Source organism: Cyprinus carpio, chromosome B4, assembly GCF_018340385.1.
Source record: "Cyprinus carpio isolate SPL01 chromosome B4, ASM1834038v1, whole genome shotgun sequence".
NCBI classification, from domain to species: domain Eukaryota; kingdom Metazoa; phylum Chordata; class Actinopteri; order Cypriniformes; family Cyprinidae; genus Cyprinus; species Cyprinus carpio.
This window is the reverse complement of record NC_056600.1, coordinates 13,945,917-13,969,500: the sequence shown is the minus strand read 5'-3', so window position 1 is coordinate 13,969,500 and position 23,584 is coordinate 13,945,917. Positions and strand designations below refer to the sequence as shown.

Here is a 23,584-nt window from a genome sequence, read left to right as displayed (position 1 = left end):
TTTTACAATAATAGCATTCGGGGGAGTGAAACCACACCTCCTGAGAAAGAGAAAATATAACTAATACATGTGGCGTACAGAGAGAAGATATTTGTGATATGTGAATTGGTTGGATTGTGTTTTGTTTTAATTAATAAATAAGGGAGATTTATGATGTAAACTTTGCAATTATTCTAACAAAGTAATTAAAAAATCTGCCAAACTAGATCTCATGTGAATATGGGCTGTTTGACCGTTGATCTCCATGTGTTAGATGCAGTGCTACGTATAAACTGCTAGACTGGATCCTTTTTTGGGTAAAGCTCATTTTTAGCCTGATGCAGGAGTAATAAGCATACATCTTACCCCTGAGCTTGTGCTGTATTGTGTTTTCAGATCATAGTGATAATAACTGACATTGACAGTAATTGATTCCACAAATTCCAGATTGCTGCCCTGAACACGAATCTTCCTTCTACCGCTGAAAAGACATTTAAGACAATTTAATTAAAAAGCAGACATCAGAATCAGGGAAAAGCTAAATCAGTAATATATGGTATAAAATAATATATAACATCTGAATTGCAAAAATAATCATGAAAAAACTGTCAATAAAATGTCACAACAATGATAGAAAAGCAAATGCATGTGTGGGAGCTGTCTGACCGGATCCAGCTGACTGGGGGGTCTATTCCAGTGCAGCTGGGCAGAGAACTGTACGTGTTGATGCTGTTACCATGACAACGATCATCAGAAGTAACAACACACACTTTCACTGTTCCTTTAGTTCCACTGGGAGGAATGTGGAACCTTAAAGTGTCACTGGAGCGATTAAACACTGGAAATCTGAAGAGAAACATTGATGTACAGATATACAGTATCATTTATCTGAATATACACACATTCATATATACCACTAAACAAACACACAGTCTCACTCTTTAGAAATGCAGTCCAGATCCCCTTGAACACGGATTTTAGTAACAGATTCCAGGTTCCTTCCTCTTAGTAAAACATTATTTCTGCCATGGAAAGAAACCTTGTTTGGCTCAAGAGACAGAATCTCTGGCTCCTACAGGATATCAATTGGTGAATATGTAAGATGCAGCAAAATGTATTTAGGACATTTAACATGACCTTTGGTCCTCATAAAAAATCTTGGTATGACACTTACTTCATATTTCGTCTCATAGATCACATCATTACATGCATCCTAAAGGGAGGAGAAAGAGTGGATTGACTGCCTAAGATTCCTTCAGCCAGTGCAATGATATTTTAGATATCAACAATAAATTAAATCTTAAATCTTTATGAACGTTATGCTATTTCCCAGTACACATATACTGAATTAGTGGATTGTAGGTTACACATTGTCTCTCACCTGTATTTTTAACTGTGGTCCAGGTCCATTTGCCCAATCACAACGCTGAGAAGAAGAGGACCAGTGACACCCAGCTGAGATACACTGAACACACCTGCATTTATTTAATATTACATTGTGACTCCAACACACACCTGAAATGCGTTAAACCAAAACATGGCATTTTTTTTATTAATATATTTTTTTAAAAACTCTTTTAGGTTCTGCATTTCTTACTGTGTATAAGAAGCACTTGATGAATTATCTTTGATATTCAGGCAGTTTTTCAGCTCCAGCCTCTCTGTGAACTTCTGATCCCCAAGAGCCACTTCAGCTGAGATTTTTAAACCTTAATGGATTATCAAAAAGTAATGATAAAAACATTTTTTAAAAAAGCTTTCTGGATACAGATCATCAATACTGCATTTAGCAGACATCCAAAGTGGCTTACATTGCCTACAGCTAGTCTCCTTTATTTTGCTTGTTTTTTGTGAGATACTTAGTTTTCCCCTGTGTAAAAGAAATGTGCTTAATTGCAGTTTAAGTGTACTTTTTGTGTACTTCAATTATTAAAAGTATACTTTTTAAAAAGTGCATTTGCAGATAATATAATATTAAAGGCCACTTAAGTGTACTTAAAGAAAGTACACTTTCATGACAATAGGTCTTAACATACTTAAGTGCACTTTTGCACTTTATAATAATGTCTAATTAATTATTATTTAAACAAATTTTACATAATTACGATTTTATTGTGTTTTTAATAAGTACACTTATTTTGATATATGTATCAGTGTACTAAAGAACTTGTAAAATAATTGATTTTAATTTCAACTTAAGTGTGTTCTCCAAAATTACATTTTTTATTATATTTTAAATGTATTAAGTCTATAATATATACTATGTGCATTAATGCACTTGAAATGTATATTTCTTCTGATCTTAAATACACTTTTTCATACAGTATACTCCAATAAAACTTATTGTTGAAATTTTCATCACTAGCTCTTGCACTATGAAGTTTAATGTTCTACATAATATTTGACGTACAGTGTCATTTATGAGAGTACTGTATTTGTATGTAATAGTACTGTACTTTACATCTGTGTACAGAACACTTTCAGTATCATTATGTTTTATCACTTAAACACATTTAATGGCATTAATTGCAAGCAAAAGTTTAACAGATCTAAACCAAATTCATTTGCATTCAAATACATTTGATTTTAATTAGACTAGGCTACACTGCACTGTAAAAAATTACTGATTTTAGTTATGTCAGTGAATCATGAATGAGTCTAACAAAAGTCTTTGGTCTAACTACACAATAAATTAGGACAATTTGAACTTGAACAGAAATGAAAAGCCTGAAATAACATGTAACCACGCACTAAGTATCTATTTTGTTTTATACGCGTGCACCAAAAATACTACGTCATGATGGTGCGCTACTTCAGCAGAATTTGAAAAATGTTTCTGGAGTTGCGATGCTTCGCTGATCAAACGAGAACAGAGGATCGGCGCGTTTGGATGATTATGAGACTTTATGTACTGCAGATGATAAATCAAGTAAGTATATCTTGATATAAGCTTTCTTAATTTCGTTTTACCATTCCTGCGGCTTTGACCGGCAGTTCTTGCCATATGGATTCGAGAGGGGAATTAATCGTGTCCTATAATTTAAGTTATCTATGAATGCATTCTGATATCGGAATCTTGAATGGAACAAGAAATAATGTTGTTGTTGTTTGGTTTTTTAATTTATTTTCTTTTTGCATTTGAAGAGCGAGATGTTCCGTTACTGGTTGTGTTTGTAATATGGTATATTTTTGTACTTATCTGGAGTTATTCATTTTGCAGGATCGGTACAGATTTGTTACTGGAGATCCAGTGTGGAGACACAGAACAGTACTGAAGAGGTGATTTTAAAAGTTTTTAATGAATTGTTGCCTAGTCAGCTCACCCTGATCACACATGAGATGCTAAAAGTGCTATATTAAGTCAGTATCCCTATGGACTTTAAATGCTTTGAATCTTTTCCATTTGCAAGTAATATATTCCCACCAGTGCATTTACAGACCCCCCTCTAATCATCACATATTTTACAGGTAACAAAAAAGGAAGAGGACAGCAGTTTTGCTGTGCCAGCCATGGTAAATACAGAAACATTCTTCATGAAGATGTGCGAGAGAAGCTTGCAAGGCAAGATGAGGTACCTTTCTTCATTTTCATAGATTTTGGGAGATTTATCTACATTTGGGTAATTGATAAAGTTTTTTATTGTTGTTTTATTCCCTGTAAAGTAGGAATAAAAAAGGTTTGTAAAAATGTTATCTATTTTTTAAAGGCCAGTGTCAGTGAAGATGGTGTGATCAGGAAATCTGGTGTTTGCAGGGAAATCTGAAGGAACATCTCCCAGTATTCTACTACGATGTTGCCTTGATGATTGAGGTAATTCACCTCTTAGGTGATGCAGATGTGTTCAAAAGTTTACATATACCTTGCAGAATAAACTGCTTCATCAGAGCAGAAATGGCAATTTTTTAATGATTCTACCCCTCTACCTGTCACAGACACGCCAGGCTCCAACCCCGTCCAATCACAGCGCACTCCCTCACCTGAGTACTGATCACACACACCTGGCCCCTCGTCAGCAGCCAATCAACCAGCACATAAAAGACACTCTCACGCACACAGTCACTGTCCGGTCTCGTTTGCACATAGGATCACCTACCTGCCGATTGAAAGGGCTTCCATTGGATTATTACCTGTCTTCCTTGTTCTCAAGTTACCTCCTGTGTGTGTGTGTGTGTGTGTGTGTGTGTGTGTGTGTGTGTGTGTGTGTGTGTGTGTGTGTGTGTGTGTGTGTGTGTGTGTGTGTGTGTGTGTGTGTGTGTGTGTGTGTGTGTGTGTGTGTGTGTGTGTGTCCCCTTCCCGCAACGTCTACTATACTCGGATTCTTTCTGGACCTTTATCAGCTATCATCACAAGGACAATATAGTTTACTCTCTCTTATCCATCACCTCAAGAACACTCGTTACCATATTTACTCTGCTATTTGTCAATAAACACCACCTTACCTGTTATCTTCTGTCTCCGTCCCTTCTGTGTTGTAACAGAAGACCAGACCTTAAAAATAGATGGATTGACATTAGCATGAGCCATCCAGATCCCTTCCAGGACCTCGTGGACGCTTTACGGCGCACACTCAATGTCCCATAAGCACCTTCACCACCGGCGGGCACTTCCAGAAACGACACCACCTCACCATCCGTACCTTCCAGTCCCATGGCCAAACCAGCGCCCTTCTCTGGTTCAGCGGAGGATTGCAGCGGATTTCTCCTGCAATGTTCGCTGGTCCTGGAGATGCAACCGCACGTATTTCCCACTGAGCGATCCAAAGTGGCCTTCGTCATCTCACAGTTGAAAGGTAAAGCACTTCAATGGGCCAATTCCATTTGGACCCAGAATAATCCTGTCATTCAATCATATACCAGCATTGTTGACCACTTCAGGGAAGTTTTCGGTAAACCCACCTGGGATTCATCCATCGGTGAAAAGCTTTACAATTTAAAACAAGGCAAGATGTCTGTAAATGAATATGCTCTGCAGTTTCGTACGCTCACGGCCGCAAGTGGGTGGAACGAACAAGCTCTGATAACAACGTATCGACAAGGATTGGATACCCGTGTCCAGTTGCATCTCGCTGCATACGAGGATACCATCGGGCTCGAACGCTTTATCCAACTCTCCATCCGCTTCGCCACTTGTATGCAGTCGTGTCTCGAAGAGCACCAGGGCCAGCCGCAGCACAACATCTCACTCTGCCGACCAGAGCCCGTCAGCCCTCCAGAACCAGCCCACGAACCTATGCAGCTGGATTCGACTCGCCTGACTGGGGCTGACGGCAGAGAAGGCTGACCCAGAATCTATGTCTGTACTGCGGATCTCCGGGGCATATCCTCTCCACATGCCTCATCTGTCCTCCTCGTTCTCTGGTGAGTGCCATCTTTCCTACCTCTAATCAGATGAAACCACTCACCACTATTGTGACACTTACTGCTGCTGATATTTCTCTTCCAGTCAATGCACTTATCCTCTCCACATCAGTCGGCAACTTCATCTCTGGCTCCCTCTGCCGTCAGCTCCAACTCCCGACCACGGCCACGCAATCCTCCTACCAGATCCACTCAATAACGGAAAGGCTGCTGAGCATGAGACGGGTTCGCCGTAGTGTCGGGCCTATACAACTGCAAGTCGGCATTCTTCACAAGAAAATGATCCATCTGCTGGTTCTGGAGGAATCCACCGCTGACATGGTCCTAGGGCGCCCGTGGTTGGAGCAGCATAACCCCGTAATATCCTGGAGTACTGGCGAAATCCTGAAGTGGGGCGAAACTTGTTTCATGGACTGTTTTACCGAGGTACCGGTTCCGTCTTCTCAGCTCCATCCACCACTCTCGGTCTGTGCAACGTCCATTGAAAGCCCCCTGGAGAAACGCTCTGTGGACATACCGCCTTGTTACGCCCCCTTCAGTGATGTTTTCTGCCCAAAGAGAGCCTCCAAGCTGCCCCCACATCGGCCATGGGACTGTGCCATTGATCTGCTACCGGGTGAGTCAGTGCAAAGGGGAAGGATCTATCCCCTTTCCATCCCGGAGGAGAAGGCCATGGAGGAATACATTGAGGAGGCTCTGGCTCAAGGCTACATCCGTCCATCCACTTCCCCTGCTGCTTCGAGCTTCTTCTTCATGGAGAAAAAGTATGGAGGTTTGCGGCCCTGCATTGACTACCGAAACCTCAGTCAGATCACTGTCAAGTTCAGATATCCCCTTCCTCTCGTCCCAGCAGCCCTGTAACACCTCCGTGGTGCCACTGTCTTCACCAAGTTGGACCTCCGCAGCGCGTATAACCTCATCCGGATACGCGAGGGGGACAAGTGGAAGACAGCCTTCATCACACCCACTGGACACTACGAGTACCTTGTGATCGTCTACATCGATGATATCCTGATTTACTCCCGGAGCCTGACCGAACACCGTCACCACGTTGCGGAGGTCCTGAAACGCCTGAGGGAGTACCAGCTCTACCTGAAAGGCGAGAAGTGCTCCTTCCATCAGCCCTCAGTGCAGTTCCTTGGTTATAACATCGATAGCAGTGGCATCTGGATGGACGAGGGGAAGTGGATGCCATTAGGAACTGGTCAACCTCTACAACCAAAGAACTCCAAAGATTTCTCGGATTCTCCAACTTCTACCGCCGCTTCATACAGGATTATAGCTCCGTCACCAGTCCACTCACAAGCCTGCTCCGTAGCAAGCCCAAGTCTCTGTCCTGGACCCCTTCTGCCACGGAGGCATTAGCCACCCTCAAGGAAGCCTTCACTACCGCTCCTCTCCTGGTACATCCTGATCCCGACAAACCCTTCATCGTGGAAGTGGACGCATCCACCACCGGAGTAGGAGCGGTCCTATCTCAGCAGCAGGGGAATCCCAGCAGACTCCATCCATGTGCCTTCTTCTCCCGCAAGCTCAACCCGGCGGAGGTAAATTACGTCATCGGCAATCGCAAACTCCTGGCTATTAAGCTAGCATTAGAGGAATGGAGGCATTGGTTGGAGGGAGCAAGGCATCCATTCCAGGTCGTCACGGACCACAAGAACCTGGAATACCTGAAAATGGCCAAGAGACTCAATCCCCGACAAGCCCGGTGGGCTTTATTCTTTACCCGTTTCAACTTTACCATTTCCTATCGACCCGGATCCAAAAATGTCAAGGCAGACGCCCTCTCCCATTGTCATGCCCCTGAAACCATCTCTGAGGAACCGGTACCTATACTTCCAGAGGGACTGTTGGTCAGCCCTATTACCTGGTCCGCTGAGACCATACCCTCCTCCAATGCCTCAGCCAATACTCCGCCGGGTTGCCCCCTGACCGACAGTACATCACCATGACACGGCGTACTCCACTCATCCACGCTGCTCACACATCGCTAGGCACTTGCCACTCGGGGGTCAATGAAAACCTCTCGTTGCTAAAAGCGCTTCTGGTGGCCCAACATGGCATCCGAGGTCAGAAGGTACGTGCAAGGATGTAAGGAATGCGCCATCTCGAAGAGCCCCCGTCATCTACCATCTGGCAAGCTCCTACCTCTGCCCGTTCCCAACCGACCATGGTCACACCTAGGAGTGGACTTTGTAACCGACCTCCCAATGTCAGGTAACTGCACCTGTATATTCGTGGTAGTGGATAGATTCTCTAAATCCTGTAGTTTGATTCCTCTCAAGGGACTACCGACTGCCATGGAAACTGCCAAAATCATGTTCAATCACATCTTCCGGTACTTTGGCATTCCCGAAGATATCGTATCAGACAGAGGACCTCAATGCATCTCTCGGGTATGGAAGGCCTTTCACTCTCTCCTAGGTGTGGCCATCAGCCTATCATCGGGGGTACCATCCGCAGTCGAATGGGCAGACGGAAAGAAAGATTGGTCGCTTCCTCCGTACCTTCTGTCACGGCCACCAGGACTCTTGGAACCAGTTCCTTGGATGGGCCGAGTACACACAGAATTCCCTGCGACAACCATCCACTGGACTTACCCCGTTTCAGTGCGTACTCGGCTACCAACCGCCACTATTCCCCTGGTCAGGAGAGCCCTCGGACGTACCAGTGGTCGACTACTGGTTCCGAGAGAGCAAGAGGGTCTGGGACTCAGCCCATCACCAGTTACAACGGGCCCTTCGGAGACGCAGAATGACAGCCGACCTTCGCTGCTCTGAAGCTCCTACATATCAACTTGGACAGAAGGTCTTGCTGTCAACCAGGGACATCTGCCTGCGTCTCCCATGCCAGAAGCTTAGTCCCAGGTTCATTGGCCCGTTCACCATCACGGAGCAGATCAACCCCGTCACATACAGGCTTCAACTCCCACCTGAGTATTGCATTCACCCCACATTCCATGTGTCACTGCTGAAGCCTCACCATCCTTCTGTTCCTCTCTCCACAGAGCCTGGCGTAGACGCAGCTGATGCCCCTTCCACTCATCCTGGATGACGGAATGGCTTACGAGGTCTGAGAAATCCTGGATTCCCGGCGCCGTGGTGGACAACTCGAGTACCTGGTAGACTGGGAAGGTTATGGTCCTGAGGAATGTTCCTGGGTTCCACGCAACGACATACTCGACCCAAATTTACTGGACACCTTCCATGCTACTCATTCCAACAGAACTGCCCCTCGAGGAAGAGGGAAGACCACCATGATGCCGGGATCCTCGGCCCTCAGGAGCGGGCCGTGGGTGGGGGGGGGGGGGTACTGTCACAGACACGCCAGGCTCCAACCCGTCCAATCACAGCGCACTCCCTTACCTGAGTACTGATCACACACACACCTGCCCCTTGTCAGCAGCCAATCAACCAGCACATAAAAGACCCTCTCACGCACAGTCACTGTCCGGTCTCGTTCGCACATAGGATCACCTACCTGCCGATTGAAAGGACTTCCATTGGATTATTACCTGTCTTCCTCGTTCTCAAGTTACCTCCTGTGTCAACCGTGAGTGTGTGTGTGTGTGTGTGTGTCTCTTTCCCGCAACGTTTACTATACTCAGATTCTTTCTGGACCTTCATCAGCTATCATCACAAGAACAGTATTCAGTTTACTCTCTCTCATCCCTCACCTCAAGAACACTCGTTACCATATTTACTCTGCTATTTGTCAATAAATACCACCTTACCTGTTATCTTCTGTCTCCGTCCCTTCTGTATTGTAACACTACCCTCTTACTAAAATTTTTAACATTTTGCAGAGACTGCAAGGTGTATATAAACTTTGGACTGCAACGGTGTCTATTGCTTTCACTCAACTGAACCATTTATAAAGACTGGATATGTTTTAACAATTATTCTTCTTTCTTTCCTCAAGGAATTTTTTTTTCTGACTTTCCTGCCTCTTTGGAACATTTCCGTTCACACAGACTGTGGAGAGATGGTGTGAGATGGTGTGCAGCTTCATGACATTTGAAGTTTACTCCCGATGGACAGCTTCTGGGACATTGACATACAGCACTTCCCAGCAAGTTCATTTGGAGTTCTTTTATTATTATTTATTTAGTTAAACTTGCATTCACTAATGCTGAAGTAAGATTGTAAAAGAAACCTTTCGGTCCTGTGTAATGTTGGTGCTAGTAAAGGTTTGAGAACTAATGGCCTGATTTCACAGACAAAGCCAAAATTAGGCCATAATTCAATTAGGACATTTAAGTCATTTTCATTAACATGCCTTAGAAAAAACATTACTGGTGTGCATCATGAGACAAAACAAAGGCACTGATATTTTTAAAGATCAGTCTGTGCAAGTTTCTTTAAGTTGAAACAGCTCAGAATTATATTTAATTCAATTCAAATGGGCTTTATTGGCATGACTTGCACGGTATTGCCAAAGCATAATTATAGAATTACATTTTAGTCTTGGGCTGGTCTTAAGCCTTGTCTGTACCATTAACACAGTAATGTTTTACAATAAGGTCTCTTTTGTCATACATGGAATGATATTTCCTTGATTAATTTTTTTTTTTTTTTTTTTTTTTGTATTAAGTTTGTGTGTTAGTAATCCTATACGTTATGGAGACCAAATGACTCCCCAAGGATAGTAATGCCAATAAATTTTGACCTTGTGGAGATTTTTAGGTCCTCAATGAGGAAACAGGCTTATACATCATACAGAATGATGTTTCATGTGATGGCGAGAATAGGTACTTTTGTATGTGAGTGATTTTACATTGATCTCAAGACTCTTTCTAATAAGTAAGTTAAAGTGTTGCAACTGTGTATAGTGTTGGGTTTTTCTTGTGCATCAGCAAAAAGCGTTTTTGTATATTTTTTTTAGAGATTGTTTTGTCAAATGTAGAGGGTTTTCCATTTTGTGTTTGTGTTGATGGTAACTAGGTAATTAATACATTGAAATGACATTGAAGTATATTTTAGTTCACATTAATTGCTTATTCAGAAGTAAACATTTACCATATTTCAAAGTACATATAAAATACACTAAAGTCCCACTTAAGTGGTTCAAAAGTATCACTCAAAAGTTCAACTAATTGCATTTAATGTAATTTTAAACTGTAATATATTTGAAATCAATTACAAATAACATGCATTTAAGTGGTCGGAAACATTACATTTAATTCACGCTTAAGTGTATTGTTAACTGACATTAAAGTACATTTTAGTAAACATTAATTGCTTGTCAGTACATTAGTAGTACACTACAACCAAATTTTAAAGACACTAGAAGCAATTATGAAAGTACATATAAAGATGTACTAAAAAGTCCCACTTACGTGGTTTAAAAAATTACTCAAAAGTTCAACTAATTGCATGTAATATCACTTTAAAATGTGATACATTTGAAGTTAATTAGAAATACAATGCATTTAAGTGTCGAAAATAACATTTAATTTGCACTTATGTGTGTTCATTTAAAGTATATTACTGTATTTCTGCAATAAGTACACTTTATAAAAGTATAATTAAGTGCACTTCTTTTTCACAAGGGTTATGAGATACTTTATCGTAAAATATTTTGGTTTCAGATGTGTCATGAGGTTTACTACCATGGTTACGGTTGCTGAGATAGTGAAAGGAAATAACAAGCTATGTAGATATGCTCTGCGGTCACAGAATTTATAAATGATTTCCTCCTTAAAACATACAGACGCACGCATATTATTGAATCAATGTTACTTGTTCCTGTGTGTATAAGTGAGAAATCATAGGCAAAAATGTCAAAGGTTGTCATCATAACTTATGTATTGCTGATCTATGAGTTCTCTATTGGATATTCACAATTTCTTCCTGCTATTTAGCAATTTATTTTAGCTTGTGCTAATTTCCTTCCCTTTATTTTCAATATTAGAGCAGCAGAGTTGAATTTTTTTATTTTTATTTTTTTTATGATTGCTTTATTTTTGATTATTTTGGTTTTGTTGCTTGCATTTTAGGGCTTATTTACAGAATTTGGGCTTGTTAGTAGTTTGCACATATAGGAGAAAGCGAATGATTGCTTTACAGAGGCGTGTCTACGTGGAATTTGGCTGGCCACCCCAGGTGCCCCCCCCCCCAACCCCCCACCAGAATGTCTTGCGATAGACTTGTTTTTAATAAATTTCTAACTGCATCTGGCAGTGGCGGATCCTGGCATGTGTAGCTGCCTAGGGCCGCTTTCTTCTCCTCTTTATACTTAATTTTAGGTGGTTTCTATAGCGTGATATTTGACAGATATCGAGAGCGCATAATGTTACGTGATCCATGTAATGCGCAAGTAAGTGGATTTCCTTCACTCACCCACAACTGCATGTGTGCTTTTAAATATACATTGTTCTTTTATGAATTGGCTCTGCTTTTGCTCAGAGATTACATGTATGCTCAAACGTTCTTGCATCACTGAAGACTAGAAGCGCTTTTTTTTTAATTCAGATGAGGAATAGGCTTATCTCATTAAATGGAAGCAAGCTGATTATAGTTAGCCTTCTTTAGTTATTTGTTTTATTAATAGCCTACTTATTTTAGTTAGGTGCTTAACTTATAAATATGCATTTATTCAATTGTTTTATTAAGTGCATTTGTATTTTGTTGTGTTTGTATATAGTTTTGCAATAAAAAGCGTATTAACCAGGTTCCAGAAATAATCACTGAGGGTGCTTCTAAAATTAGTGAGGGTGTTCTAGTCTTAATGCCCATTTTCTCATCCCGTCTATTGCTTTGGTCATCATTGTGTCAATCACTGCTACTTCGAGAGTGAATCCCACATAAATATGCAAATGTCATTCCCAAAACTTTGCAACGTGTGTGTGGCTGAAAAACAAAGTTCTACATTTTAAATGCATCATAGACTAGAAAGCTTGCAAAGAGTGCTCTTTACCACTAAAAAAGCTGTCACTCTTTGTTTAGTGAGTGTATACGCAATGTATTTTAACATACATCGTGCCGCAAACCATAACCCCCCACACATTGCCACCCTCTTTTGAGCCAGTGCCCCAGACTGGCCACCCCATTTAAAATGCTCTAGACATGCCCCTGCTGCTTTATCATCGGATTATGTTTCTGTCTATTAATGCCATTGAAAACTCTGTTCTGTCTGTTTAAATATGTGCTGTGTTTCCACTGAAATGCTGCTGTTATACATGTCAGCTGCATGCATCCTATAGCTGCTTTTAATGCAATAGTGTGTATATAAAATAAAGTGGCTGGATTTTGAGGACAATAAAATCTTACTTTAAGTGTGGTACGTGTGCACATTGAATACAAAGCACACAACACCAATCCACTGCACTGACAGAGAACCAACCTCCAGTAGATAGTTGCTGGTCAGAAAAACTACAGTAGCAGTTTGGAAAAATTGCATTCAGATCAGACCCGTCACACAGTTTCACACTTCCTGTGGTGAAGGTGCATGAGAAGGTGGGATTTCCTGTGCTCTCCAGACTCAAGGAAAGATGCAGAGTAATCTGTGTAGGAGTGGGCATTGACTGGTCAGTAGAAATTGCTAATATGTTTTCAATGCAATGAAAAATTGCCTTATTTGTAGTTAATATAATTATACCTTGCTGGAAGATTTCTCTGCCCCAACCTGAAAAGAAAACAGCATTTCCTGAAGGGAGTTTTTTGGGGTGGACACCCATGAAGATTTCGAACATTCATCTTGGGTGGAGCATCTGACGAGCAGAAATATATCATTTGGAGTTGTTATGCCAGGTTGGATAAGCTATCGATTTTTTTTAAAAATTAGCTAGCATATTAAACTCTATTTTACTTCTAAGTGCAACAGATGTTAATCTGACCTCAGTGTGTTCACACACCAGCCACAGAGAGGATCCACAGCAGCTCTGCAGTCTTTCAGAGTGCTGTATTTAGCACACGGAACCACAGACACTCTTCTTAACTACATCAAAGACATGAACAGGAAAAAAAAAAGTTCACACGACTTTTTGAAATAAGGACAAATTGAACAAAAACAGAGAGAAATTACAGTCATTCCTTCTGCAGCTCTATTAAAACACATTGCAGCAGTGTTACAGTATAGTTTATCATTATTAGATGTTAGAATATACAGTAACACAAGGTATGGTGTACACATTATTTAAAAAGAAATGAAAAAAAGAAAAGCACTCAGATTTTATAATATACAATGTATATTAAATATATTAATCATTGTGCAAATGCAGGTTGATTGTAGGCTGTAATGCTTCAAGCATAAAGAAACAACAAACTTTAAATTAATATTTTTTTTTAAGTTTTTTTTTTTTTGCCTTCAGTTTTTTATTTAATTTTTTAAAATTACACACAATTTTCTGAAACTATGGCTACTTTTTTATAAACTCTACACTCAAAACCACAAAACATGCAAAACATTACGCATCTCTTGCAAAAGCAAATACTTCTATCAAAACTATATGAACTCTTAAAAATGGTGTTTTTGCACATTAATTATACACAAACACCAAATCATTAGCCATATACACGCCAAACTACCGACAGATGTGATAAATGTAAAACACTACTATCTTGTGTCTTTTTTAGGTTCGGTGTAGTGGAGCACACAGGAGTTTGTCAATTTGAATTTGTTTCTACTGCTTTAAAACAATCTCTGTTTTACACTATCGTTACACACTCTTAGAATAGAAGGTGTCACTTTTCAATAGCTACACCTTTGTACTTAAAATGTCCATATTGGTAACTTAAAAGTATATAAGGTATAAATGTACCTTTTACAGTTTTTTTCAACTGCTTACACACAAAATCTTTACTTGTCACACAATTTCTGAAACCTGACACTCAAACACCAGAACCTCACACTAAATCTGCAAAACCATAATTTTTAGCCTTTGACTCAGTTTTCAATTTCAGATAACACTTTTTGCAAAACACAACACACAATTCTCTATGTAACACACAAAAATCTAACTGGAATTAATATTGTGGCAAAGGTGTTTGCAAATGTTTGCTTTTGAGATGCATTTGTGATATTTTGAATGCAGTGCTTCATTTTGCAAGAGATTGCATTTTGTGTGTGTAGTTTGTAAGATTTGTGTGTAAAGTTTTGAAAAAAATAGGCAAAGTTTTAAAAATATGTGTAAGCAGTTGAAACAAGAAGTGTAGAAATAAAGGTGACTTGACCTGTATGAATATTCAATATATATTTACAAAGGGCTAGAAGCAAAAATGCAAGCATGAAAATTTTAGTTTAGCAAGTAAGCAATTAAAAATAAAGAGTTTTCACTGTTGACACTTTTTATTGTCTGTACATTTGTAAACCTCACCTGTTTCTTCAGAGCGATGTAGATGTGTTTGAAATCTACTGGATCAAAGTGCATTCTGGGAAGCACTGCTCGTTCATCATCAGATTTGTACAGCACTATTGGACAGCCTGGTGTGAATTTATCATCCAACATCAGCTAAAAATATAAACAACAGCATTACCCAAACTTTAGCCAAACCATTATATGACTGTGGTGCTTTATTCATGCAATTTATTCATTTCGCTGTTCATTGCTGGGATATCAAATAAAAATTTTTTATTCACAGATTCCACAAAGAAAATATTTTTGTGGCCATTTAAGCTGCTTACTGTGTTTAACAATACTTCAAGATGCGTAAGCCTTATAATTTTTACAAGGCCCCACAAATTCAAAAACTACTTATACCCTCAGTGTTTTGAGGGTATACATTGAGATGATAACATTTAAGAAAGTAGTGAAAAATAGGATACGTGGTAGACCTTTATGAGTTGTCCATCACTGGTTCCTATGAACAACACAATCCAGGATCCAATTCTAACTGCTGCCACTGCTGACATTGAGCTGTACTTGAACACCACAGAGAGCGGCTGAAGTTCTCTACCACTCTGAAACACAAACAACATTAGTGATTACTATAGTGAATATAGTGTATAGACTATAGTGAATTATATTTATCATGCAACATGTATTCTATTACAAATGTTATACAAGTCTTTGTAAGGCAGAATACTGTTTAAAATGTATACAAGTAATTTCCAACCTCAGAACCACATGGATTTTCACCATAAGCGCAGAAGCCCTTCACTCGGCCTTGAACGTTACTGATGTCGTACAGAGCCAGCGCGCTGTTCTCCGGATCCTGCTGATTCTGTGCACTGAACACACCTGCCCAAATAACACCGTTCACTGATTGAATAACGGTGCAGGCGACGAGCACTGGACGAACTTTATCACTGCAGCATCGTATCGTCGCACTCTGTAGGGATTTGATGATGTCTATCTTTTTTTCTTTAGCGCTGTTCATCCACAGGACGAGCACTTTCCTCTCATTGTCAGTCTCTGTGTTGAGAAAGAAGTAGGATTCTGAGGGCGAAACTCTTTGGAATCCATCAACAAACTCCACATCTCTCACTGTGCTCTGAATGATGGCATGTGATCCTTCTGCTATTCTTGAGAAAATCCCTCCTTGTTGAGACTGTAAAGTGTTCCACAAGCTAACAACAGAATACCTGTTACCTTGAGCTTTTGCGTTGTCGTCCTTTTTCCCAACTAAAAGGTACCTACCGGCTATGAAGGCAACAGATTTCTCATTCTGTCTTGGTCCTACCAATATATTACTTTCATAGTAAATACTGTTTGTAATGTCATTTATATCAAGAACTTCACAATATCCACCTTTAGAAGTTCCACACGTTATCAGGGTGCCGTTCGCATCAAAAGGCACCAGAATGTTAACTCCAGTGATGTCTTTCCTCTTCTCCTCATATAGATCGCGTCTCATCTGATGTAGTCGATGGTCAGTAAGAACAAACAACTTACTGTTACCAACCACAAAGTCCTTGATGTCTTTATCAAAGTCCTGCACATCACCGCAAATGCAATATTTCAAAAGTACAAGAATTCCAAGTAAGTATCTTCCCATCTTATTTAATAAGTAAATGAGCAGTTGGATAGGCCTACTAGTGTATTAGATGACGAGATCTTGTCACAGAGATCAGCTGTGCTCAGATGAGTGTGAGGGTGAAGTGGGTGGATGTGAAGTAGCGCTGTGAGATGAGGGCGCAGGTCTAGCAACAACAGATACATTTTGATTTCTAAAACAAAGACAAACTTTCCAAACATTTACTTGAGGGAAAGTTAAAAATAAATAAATACACAAAATTAAATTAAAAATTATGTTTAATCGTTTTAAAATGTAACTTATGACATCAAGGGGAAGGAGATTTTTGCGAAGTACAAGATCAACGTGTTTAATAATAATATTCATATTGGTTTTTGTCCTGATGCAAATATCACAAAACCTGTCACCCATCTTGTATAATTCACTTCGCAGACAAGGGAAAACATGCACCTGTTTAAGTAAAAACAAATTAGGCTATTAGTTTTGGGACATACAACTACTTCTTTAATTGTTGATATTACATCAAGCAAAATTAATTACCATGAAAATTATTTTTTTACCTTTTCGGTTCATGTAACACATGGGAAAAATATATGGCTATAAATAGCAGTCTTTCCATAAATTTATTATTATCACTCTCTGATGGATTGTGTCTCAAAGCATGAGCTGTAATTGTATTAGTGTGTCTCTGTGTATTTGTGGGACCATCACTCTTCATTTTGTGTTCTTTTATAGCCTCTCAAGTGTAGATTAATTTTGATGGTTGTTTATGGCACTGCAATAGTTGCAAACAGGAAGTTTTGGTAAAGATGTAGTTTCTCAGCTTGTTTATTTTTGCATGTTTCTGTATGTACAGAAGGAAAACGTAATGGCACTAGATGTAATAGCACTAATAATGGCACTAATAAAATATTACAACTCCGTGCTCAGCAACCACTATGAATACTGGAGAAATGTGGTTGTTAATGCACTAACCACTGTGCATATGCAGGAAATACCATTTCACATAGCAAAAGAATAGAATTCACATAGCATAGAATAGCATTCTATGTTTGATGAAAATTAGGGCTCTTCAAGTACAAGGCATTACATGTGATACATATCATATTCTGATCAGCATGTCAAGTTTTAAAGCCCTCTCACTGTCTTGAATATATTTACATATATATTATATAATAAGATATAAATATATTTCAATATATTATATATTTATGCTAATAAATGTTAAAAAAAGTACACTAAGTACAAGTAGTTTTAGAGCCACTTAAAGGATAGTTCACCCCCCAGTTGTTCCAAACCTGATTTTTTTTTCTTTTCTGTTAAATTGCTAAAATGGCCCTTGAGCTCTAGCCTTCATTTTAGGGGTAATTTCGATTGATGCAGTAGTTTATTACCCATTCATGCCAATGAAATATATGCTGTGATGACTTGCTGTATGTTGTACTGAATGTGTGTGTATGTTTTTGTGAATGTTAATGTGCTTGTTCATTTAAAGGGGTGGTTGACTGTTTTTTTTTCTAGGCTTGATTGTGTTTATGGGGTGCAGTCTAACATGTGTTCATGCTTCGTTTTTAAAAAAATGTATTATTTTTCACATAATTTACCTTTATTCCACACCGATCTGTCCCTTCCCTGACAAACGCCTTGATTATTTCCTATTATTATGAAGCCCCTCCCTCAGAAATTTGCAATGGGCTGAGATTGGTCAGTTGGCTCAGTGTGTTTTGATTCGCTAAACCGCCTCTAGAGCGCGTCTGAACATCCCGCCCCTCAAATGTGCTCCGGTTGTATTGTAAACAATGACGTTCTCTATATTGCTTATCAATTTGAGCCAGATTGAGACGCAGAGAATATTAATGAAGAGGATCACACAGATCATGTGCAAGCACGGCTCTTAATGGTATGTTTGTTTTTTGTTGTCTCATACTTTTAGATACACTGTTGTTTGTAAATGCTACTGCTTCTGTTTATTCTGATTAAAGCTTTAATACAGCACAGCAACCGTATGTGTGTCCATGTTTAAGCTTTTCATAGCTATGTGAAAATAAGTGTATAAATGGAACAGTTTGTTGGAGCTGATCTGACGATCTGTATTAGAGAGAGAGAGAGAGAGAGAGAGAGATATGCAGAGCAGGGTGACGTGAGGAACAGGATTGAGAGCTGCTGCTTTAGGACATGGGTTTAGAAACTTGTGAATCCATTAGAATCGTTAGAAGACAGAATCACGATTCATATATGAACAGATTTTTACGTGCACCCCTAGTTTTCTCTTCCTCTTCTCGAAAGCAGCACAACATGGCCTCGCCCCCTTTGTTGCTGTTCCCGGGGGCGGGGTTTATCTGGGTTTGTGATGTAACGGACCCGGGAAGAAGCTCGTTGTAGTCCCTTACCAGCCGTTTTTGTAGGCAATAAACTGCCAGAGACGATATCTCTGTTTGCATTGAACTTTCAGCGCTGCTGATGTGAAGATATTGTTTATTATCTAAAAGGATGTTTTTGTAGTAATTAAAATTATAGAATTGAAATTGCAATCAACCACCCCTTTGAGTTACAGACCAGACTCTTTCTGTGTACACTGTGTACAGCAGACTGATAACATAAAATATCAGATTAATAAGAGAAAAAATTTTAATTGTGTAGGATTAGAGTAAAAAGAGATTACAATCAACTCTCACTCCAAAAGAACTGTATCATAGTACTAAACAGCAGGCTTGTCCTCTGTAGAAACTTTTGATTTCACTGTGTTTAATCAGGATATAATTAATAAGTCAGTGCAGAGCACCACCTGCCATCTAGAGAACATCACCACAGTATCTGACAGGAGATTTCTGACCAGTTAGAAAGATGAAAGATGAGATGAGAGTAATATTCTTCTTCTGATCTCCTAGGCATACTTTTTATACCTATGTGTAAAGGGCAATATATCATAAGTTTACTTACAATTTCTGTATGTTTGTATGTAAATCACAGTGGTCACTGAACAGGAAAAACAGACTGGATAGTGTGTTAAATCCAAAATAATGATAATATAATACTGTAGAAAAACATCTGCTCATCTGTATGACAATACATAGGTATAACAGCTATAGAGCTGCCTAGTCTTGTCAAATAGCAAATCATGCTCTCCCAGCCTTTTTTATTCTTTAGATTTTTGCTGTGAGAAACCAGAATTGTTAATAATACTTCTTCATACTTGACCAGATGATTTCTGTGAACTGAGGCAGAAATAGTTTGTATTTTCTCTCATTCTGTGAAGACAAGAATCCCCAATGCTGATCTAAAAATATAATGAAAAAAAAAGTATCTCATAAACTTGACTAAGAATTAGCAGCAATTAATAAAGTCAAACCATGGACTTCTCCTTCGCACGACATTATTTATCTTAACATTATAATTACCATATGCAAGAAAATAAAACATACTTTCCATTTTCAAAAATCCATAATAGGAATATATATACACATACAGTAGTCAACATTTGATGTAGATCAAAAGAGTTCATCAAAGTTGTCCTAAAACCTAAACCAAAATGAGTTCTTCTTAGGACAACTTTAATGAACTCTTTTGATCCACATCAAATGTTGACTTTTGTATATGTTGTGTATATATATATATATATATATATATATATATATATATATATATATATATATATATATATATATATATATATATATATATATATATATGTATGTATGTACAAAGTATAATGATGATTGTGGTAATTTTTTCTCAAATGAGGAAACTGAAAACACAATATCCCAATTCTATGAAGTTGCACACACAATCATGACACTTACACTGTAGTCCATCTCAGAGAGTAGATGTTTACATGCATCCTAAAGAGTAGAGAAAGAGCAGTTCATGTACTTCCTGAGTTCACTTCAGTCAACACAATGAGTTCAGCTATCAACAACGAATTAATATAAATCACTGGATTATAGGTTACACGGCATCTCACCTTTATGTTTAACTGTGATCCGGGTCCATGTGTCCATTCACAACGCTGCAAGGAAGAGGACCAGTGACATCCAGCCGAGATACACTGAACACACCTGCATTTAATTCATATTTTTAATATTTTTGAAATAAAAGTTCAAAGAAGTCTTTTAAACTATTTCAGACGATGCATTTCTCACTGTGTATAAGAAGCATTTGGTGAATTTTCTGTGATACTGGAGCAGTTCCTCAGTGTCAGCATCTCTGTGATCTTCTGATCCTCAACAGTAACAGAGACTTTTAAACCTGAACAGAATACAATATGTTTCTGATTATAATAATCATATTCTGACTAGATAAATGAACTGTATGTTAGTAAATATACAACTTATTTGAAGGAGAACCAACCTCCAGTATAGAGCATCTGGTCAGAAAAACTACAGGAGCAGTTTGGGAAAGCTGCAGACAGATCAGACCCGTCACACAGCTTCATGTTTCCTCTGGTGAAGGCACATGAGAAGGCGGGATTTCCTGTGCTCTCCAGACTCAAGGAAAGATATAGAGTAATCTGTGTAGAAGAGGGCAATGGTTGGTAAAAAAGTAATCTTGTAAATGTTTTTCAAATGAAAAAAATAAAATAAATAAATAAATATTGATGTCTACCTTTCTTGAAGAATTCTCTGTCATCTGAAATGAAAACAGTTGTGTCTCAAGAGAGTTTTTTGGGATGGACACCCATGAAGTATCTGAGCATTCATCTTGAGTAGAACATCTAGATAAAAACAGCATCAACCAAAATATCACTACAGAACTGTTTGCACACTGCTCATCATGTCTATATAGATGATAAGAAATTGACATGCTTTTCTACAACTAGGCATATTTAGTGTAGATGCAGTCTAGAGCAGACATGTGTGATGTGTGAAATATCACACTTGATAAAGACAGGCTGACCTGTGAGTGTTCACACACCAGCCGCAAAGAGGATCCTGAGCAGCTCTGCAGTTTTTCAGAGTGCTGTATTTAGCACATGAAACCATAGATTCTCTTCTTAACTGCACCGAAAACATGAGCAGAAAGAGAGAGGAATGATGATTTGATCTAACACACAGTAAAGTATCTGAGATACATATTAAGCAACTTCTGGATATAGCTTAATCCAGTGTTTCTAACTGGGGGGCAGTTTTTCCCAAAGTAAAAAAGGATCTTGGATTAAATTTTTGGACAAAAGTATGTCTATAGGTCAAACTACTCCTTTCATATTGAGACTGAAAAGCAGTATCAGTTATTAATCTTCATTTTAAAACAACGATTACGCTCGCACAGCTGTAGGTGATCGATAGGTGCGAAGGATAAACGACCAAAAACAGGTCAAACATCAAAGCATGAATCAATGAATCCCGCACATATCAGTACTTGCAAATGTATCAAAATAGATTTACTCACACCCTTCATTTTATAAATGTGTAAACTTTTTTTTGTATAATTAAAATGTTATATAGCCTACAGCAACTATTTATTATTCACTATTTTTTTTTTTTTTTTTACTTCCCTAGCATAGATATATTTGTATTGTTTTTTTTGTTTTTTTATTGTACCGGTTCTAAATCTCACCTGTTTCTTCAGAGCGATGTAGATATGTTTGTAATCTACTGGATCAAAGTGCATTCTGGGAAGAACTGCTTGTTCATCATAAGATTTATACAGCACTGTTGGACAGCCTGGTGTGAATTTATCATCCAGTATAAGCTAGAAAAACAAACAGAAATACAAATTATGACTGCAGTAGCCTAATTAAAATGCAGAATAAAAAATAAACATGAAAAAAGCTTATAGCTACAGTATATGTGTAAATGAAAATGGTGGGCATGTGCTGAAAAATAAAAACTCTGTGAGTCTAGTGAAAATAAAAGCACATGTGAGAGAGAGGTGAAGGAGACCTTTATGAGTTGTCCATCACTGGTTCCTATGAAGAGCACAATCCAGGATCCATGTCTAACTGCTGCCACTGCTGACATTGAGCTGTACTTGAACACCACAGAGAGCGGCTGAAGTTCACTACCACTCTGAAACACAAACAACAATATAAACTTTATATGACTTTAGTGAATAATACAGCTATGTTTATAATGCAACATCAATAAGGTGAAATACTGTTCTCAGAGTCATTTTATTTAAAACATATATGAATGCAATTTCCAACCTCAGAACCACATGGCTTTTCATTGTTAGTGCAGAAGCCCTTCACTCGGCCTTGAACGTTACTGATGTCGTACAGAGCCAGCGCGCTGTTCTCCGGATCCTGCTGATTCTGTGCACTGAACACACCTGCCCAAATAACACCGTTCACTGAGGGAATAACGGTGCAGGCGACGAGCACTGGACGAACTTTATCACTGCAGCATCGTATTGTCGCACTCTGTAGGGATTTGATGATGTCTATCTTTTTTTCTTTAGCGCTGTTCATGCACAGGACGAGCACTTTCCTCTCATTGTCAGTCTCTGTGTTGAGAAATATGTAGGATTCTGAGGGCGAAACTCTCTGGAATCCATCAACAAACTCCACATCTCTCACTGTGCTCTGAATGATGGCATATGATCCTTTTGTCATTTTTGAGAAAATCCCTCCTGGTTGAGACTGTAAAGTGCTCAGCAAGCTAACAACAGAATACCTGTTACCTTGAGCTTTTTCATCGTCATCCTTTTTCCCAACTAAAAGGTACCTACCGGCTATGAAGGCGACAGATTTCTCATCCTGTCTTGGTCCTACCAATAAATTACTTTCATAGTAAATACTGTTTGTAATAACATTTATATCAAGAACTTCACAATATCCATCTTTAAAAGTCCCACACGTTATCAGGGTGCCGTTCGCGTCAAAAGGCACCAGAATGTTGACTCTGTTATTGTCAGTGGCATTAATGATGTCTTTCCTCTTCTCCTCATATAGATCGCGTCTCATCTGATGTAGTCGATGGTCAGTAAGAACAAATAACTTACTGTTACCAACTACAAAGTCCTTGATGTCTCCATCAAAGTTCACCACATCGACGCAAATGCAATATTTCAAAAGTAAAAGTATTCCAAGAAAGTATCTTCTCATCTTGCACACACGTGACGAGCAGCTGAAGTTTAGAGATCTTGTCACAGAGATCAACTGCGCTCAGAAGCGTTCACTCGTGAAGTGGATGGAAGTGAAAGCAGCGGCTCTGAGGATGCAGATGACTTCCGCGCAACACACCAACAAATCTGTAGCCCTGTTTGCGACATTTAGATGTTTTGAAAGTTATACCATTTAATGATGAAAAACATTTTATGATCTAAACACAAAAGAAAATACGAGTCAGGAACAAGTCTGTACTCTTTTGTATTCAGTGTACTGACAAACT

At 39.0% G+C, this 23,584-nt stretch overlaps 1 protein-coding gene across 2 annotated transcripts; it reads right to left on the bottom strand.

Moving 5' to 3' along the window:
- Positions 1-383: 383 nt before the first annotated feature.
- On the bottom strand, positions 384-23,584 carry LOC109062083 (plexin-C1-like). 2 transcript variants are annotated; one of them, XM_042722093.1, is made up of 11 exons: positions 22,399-23,584; positions 22,136-22,261; positions 21,810-21,944; positions 21,150-21,250; positions 20,859-20,967; positions 20,604-20,763; positions 20,396-20,501; positions 20,218-20,311; positions 20,057-20,095; positions 918-1,051; positions 384-825 (listed from the first exon to the last, which is right to left on the bottom strand). In XM_042722093.1, the coding sequence occupies exons 1-11, from the start codon at positions 23,296-23,298 to the stop codon at positions 588-590; spliced, it is 2,142 nt and encodes a 713-aa protein (XP_042578027.1). In that variant the 5' UTR covers positions 23,299-23,584; the 3' UTR covers positions 384-587. The 2 variants fall into 2 exon arrangements, with proteins under 2 accessions (XP_042578027.1, XP_042578028.1); XM_042722094.1 differs by lacking the exons at positions 384-825; positions 918-1,051 and adding an exon at positions 18,867-19,533 and having other exon boundaries at positions 22,399-23,581.

Coding starts and splice junctions, on each gene's coding strand:
- LOC109062083 (XM_042722093.1), bottom strand. CDS start 23,298: ATGAGAAGATACTTTCTTGGAATACTTTTACTTTTGAAATATTGCATT. Junction 20,764..20,858: donor CAGAGAATTCTTCAAGAAAG/GTAGACATCAAT, acceptor TCTTCTACACAG/ATTACTCTATATCTTTCCTT. Junction 1,052..20,056: donor TCTCTGAGATGGACTACAGT/GTAAGTGTCATG, acceptor GATATCCTGTAG/GAGCCAGAGATTCTGTCTCT.